The sequence below is a fragment of the Ascaphus truei genome, unplaced genomic scaffold, assembly GCF_040206685.1.
Source record: "Ascaphus truei isolate aAscTru1 unplaced genomic scaffold, aAscTru1.hap1 HAP1_SCAFFOLD_479, whole genome shotgun sequence".
In the NCBI taxonomy this organism is placed as follows: Eukaryota; Metazoa; Chordata; class Amphibia; order Anura; family Ascaphidae; genus Ascaphus; species Ascaphus truei.
The window spans coordinates 7,501-11,616 of record NW_027456810.1 but is presented as its reverse complement, the minus strand read 5'-3'; the positions used below and the strand labels follow the sequence as shown (position 1 = coordinate 11,616).

At 50.4% G+C, this 4,116-nt stretch overlaps 1 protein-coding gene across 1 annotated transcript in view; it reads left to right on the top strand.

Moving 5' to 3' along the window:
- Positions 1–511: 511 nt before the first annotated feature.
- LOC142484950 (uncharacterized) overlaps positions 512–4,116 on the top strand; it is a 5,725-nt gene continuing 2,120 nt past the window's right edge. Inside the window, exons 1-2 of the mRNA XM_075584204.1 lie at positions 512–1,730; positions 2,074–2,379. Coding sequence (XP_075440319.1) covers positions 854–1,730; positions 2,074–2,379 — 1,183 coding nt within the window. The 5' untranslated portion in view covers positions 512–853. The remainder of the gene's footprint in view (positions 1,731–2,073; positions 2,380–4,116) is intronic.

Below are 4,116 nucleotides of genomic sequence, written 5' to 3'. Positions count from 1 at the left end.
TGGCGGCAGGGTTTCCCATGCTCCAATTGGTCGCTCCTTCCTCCATGCTGAACATAGAACAGTGGAGGGTATGTAAGGAGAAAACCCCAGTCAGAGAACCAGACGATCTAGTGACTTGTGTCGATGAAGCTAGGGCGGACTTTTCAAAGTTGCTGTCACGAATACCAGAGCAACCGGCTTCGTTTTGAAGCTAGGAAAAGTCTGCCCTGCAGAGACTAAGGGGCCTATGCAGAGACGTTTTTAAGTTGTAAATCTCCAAGTGCACAAAATCTCCAAATTTTGGCGAATTTAACACACCATATGCAGAGAGGTGGGAAACTGGAATAAGAAGGCTAGAGCAGAAGTGGCGAAAATTTGTCCGTTTTAATGTCGCCATGTTCAGCGGAGTGACTGTGCATTAGCTTTTTATTTTTTTTTATTGTACTGTCCTCGCGCAACTCTCGCGCGACTTTGAAACTATTACCTTTTTTTTTTTTATTGTAATGTCCTCGCGCAACTCTCGCGCGACTTTGAAACCATTAGCCTTTTTTTTTTTTTTTATTGTAATGTCCTCGCGCAACTCTCGCGCGACTTTGAAACCATTAGATTTTTTTTTTCTTCTACTTGGTCCACTGTCCTCACGCAACTCTCGCGCGACTTTGAAAGCATTTGGCGCCGAAATTAAAGTTGCAGGAATCAATTCCAGTCACAGCGTCTCTGTGAATGCATACAGAGATTCCTGTGGCACATAAACGTCTCGCCTCACAAGTACATTGTACAGTACTACACTGAAGGCACATCTACACTTCACTCTGCCTTTTTAGACGATTACAAACAGCATTTGTTTTTACTGAAGTTGCTGCTGCATTTCAGGATGTCTTTTGGTCAATTACCAAGTAATAGGATAAGGGGGGCACATGCAGGCACAAATGTTGCTCGTGGTGTTACTTCACACAAACATGTGCATGTATTTTCAACTTCTGTTAATGAAGGTGCAGGAGTTAGTGGTGCAATGTTTAATGTACGGAACAATGATACTGTTACGCAGAGTGCAACAATGTCTGCTGGTGTTACATGTGTTCCTAGTATGGCTGCGCCTGATGTCAATGGTGTGGCGAGTATCTCAGCAGGTGTGACTGATGGTGTGTTTACCGAGAATGTTTGTGACACTGTGAGTGTTCGTGGTGTTGGTTGTTTGGGTGTTAGTGTGCGTGGCGCTATGCGTGGTAGGGTTCGTGGTAGAGCTCGTGGTACGGTTGGTGGAATTGTGCGTGGCAGTGTTAGTGTGCGTTCCGAAGAACGTGGCGGTTTACGTCGTGGGTTACGTGGCGGTGTACGTGGTGGAGAACGTCGCGGTGTACGTGTCCGTGTACGTGGCAGACAGTGTAGTAGTGTGAGCACAATGCATTTTCCTCACGACAAAACTAATGCTAGTGTGTCCGAGTCAGGCAGTGAAACTATTAGTGCAACAATGAATGTGCACACACTATTGCCTACAGTGACCATGTCAGCGGTTCATGAACAAGTGTGTGCAGGTGCAGATGTCACCTCAGATAATGTTGAGGCTGACATACACATGGGCAACATTGGTTTTCAAGAGGAATACATGCCCGAAAATAACATATATGATGCTGTCAGTCCACTGGTACAACATGCTAAAAAAAGAAACGTTAAATTTAGTGACGAGGAGAATCAGGTGCTAGTTGCGTCAATTTTGGAACACTATGACCGTCTGTTTGGACATCTGGTTGGTACGTTGTACACATGTTATAAATTTGCACTTGGAATCATAATGTCAGTAAATATATTCACCTCACATACGTAACACCATGTTACTGGTTGCCAATAACAGTACAGTTACAATGCTGTGTTTGCTACTGTTGTTTCACAACAGCAATTATGTCATGCATTACAATACACACAGTCAATAGTCATCGTTGTAGTTAAATTGCACATTCTCTAATTTGGTCATAAAGTAACATAGCACTTACTGCAATTGTCCATGTAGAAAATAAAAATCACACATGTTATATTATAAAACAATGTTAAAATTACAAATCTGTTTCTCTCTACTGTCATTATGTTTCTTAACAGTAAAAACCTCCCCTATGGTGAAGAGACAATTGTGGAGAAATATCCGTGATGCTGTGTCTGGCTGTGGAATTCAAGTGCGCACGCACGATAATTGCCGGAAACGGTTTGACGACATCAAAAGAAAACTCAAAATAAAATTACAACAATACTCCAAGCATGCCAGAGGCACAGGTGGAGGCCCACCTGCTACACCATTGAACCTAACACCTTTGGAGGAGCAGTTAAGCGCAAAGTTGCCTTCCATAGTAATAAAAGGATTTGAAGGAGATTTTGATATTGGAGTTTATCAGGATGATTTTCAGCATGGTAAATTGTATGTGTTAAATGTTCGTAATGTGAATCTTATACTATACTAGCTGAGAGACCCGGCGTTGCCCGGGATATAATTTTGGGGGGGCGTACGACAGGGTTAGGCTTCCCCCCCCCCCCCTTGACAGCTAGGTGGGTGACTGAGTTGACTGAGTGTGTGGGTGACTGGGTGGGTGTGTGACACTTGACTGAGTGGGTGGGTGGGTGACTGAGTGGGTGGGTGACTTTGGGTCGGTGGGTGGGTGACTTTGGGTCGGTGGGTGGGTGACTTTGGGTCGGTGGGTGTGTGACTTTGGGTCGGTGGGTGACTTTGGGTCGGTGGTTGGGTGGGTGAGTTGGGTCGGTGGGTGGGTGACTGACTGGGTGGGTGAGTGGGTGACTGACTGGGTGGGTGAGTGGGTGACTGACTGGGTGGGTGAGTGGGTGACTGACTGGGTGGGTGAGTGGGTGACTGGGTGGGTGAGTGGGTGACTGACTGACTGAATGGGTGGGTGACTGGGTGACTGAGTGGGTGGGTGACTGAGTGGGTGGGTGACTGACTGAGTGGGTGGGTGACTGAGTGAGTGGGTGGGTGGGTGAGTGGGTGACTGACTGAATGGGTGACTGGGTGACTGAATGGGTGGGTAACTGAGTGGGTGACTGGGTGGGTGGGTGACTGGGTGAAAGTGGGTGACTGGGTGAAAGTGACTGGGTGGGTGACTGAGTGGGTGACTGGGTGGGTGTGTGGGTGGGTGACTGAGTGAGTGGGTGGGTGACTAAGTGAGTTTTTGGGTGACTAAGTGAGTGGGTGGGTGGGTTACTGAGTGGGTGGGTGACTGAGTGGGTGGGTGACTGAGTGAGTGACTGAGTGAGTGGGTGGGTGACTGGGTGGGTGTGTGGGTGACTGGGTGACAGTGCGTGGGTGGGAGACGGTGTGTGACTTACCTTGACCCCGTGGCATCTGGCTGGGGCAGGAGGTGAGTTCGGGAAGCTGGGGGGGGGCAAGAGTGGCAGGAGTCCCGTGCCGCGCTTCCCCTCTCCGGTAGCGTCACACGTGATGGGGAGTCCCGCGCCGCGCTTCCCCTCTCCGGTAGCGGCGCACGTGATGGGGAGTCCCGCGCCGCGCTTCCCCTCTCCGGTAGCGGCGCACGGTGAGGGTGATGGTGCGGCTGGGGATGTTGCGGAGCGAGGGGATTTGGGTGAGGTGGGGAGGGGGGAGAGTGAGGGGCACCGGGAGAGTGAGGGGCACCGGGAGAGGAGGGGGGGGGTGTGGAAGGTGAGCTGCGGTCCAACTGACGGGGGAGAGTGTGTGTCCCTGTGTGTGTGTGTCCCTGTGTGTGTGTGTCCCTGTGTGTCCTTTGGCCCGTCACTCCGCCTCAGGCCAATGAGAGGTGTGCGGGGGCGGACCAAGGGACCAATGAGATTTCCCCTAGGGACACCGGACATCCAGGCAGGCAGGCAGGCTGGCATGCATGCATGCAGGCAGGCAGGCAGGCAAACATACAGTGCTTTCACTAATATAGTATAAGATTAGTGAAAGCACTGTATGTTTGCCTGCCTGGATGTCCGGTGTCCCTAGCGGCAATCTCATTGGTCCCTTGGGCCGCCCGCCCCCGCACACCTCTCATTGGCCTCACACACTCACACCACCCCCTTGGCCCGCCCCCCACACCTCGCATTGGCCTGAGGCGGAGTGACGGGCCAAAGGTCCACAAAAACAAAACAAAAAAAAACACACACACACACACTCTCCAC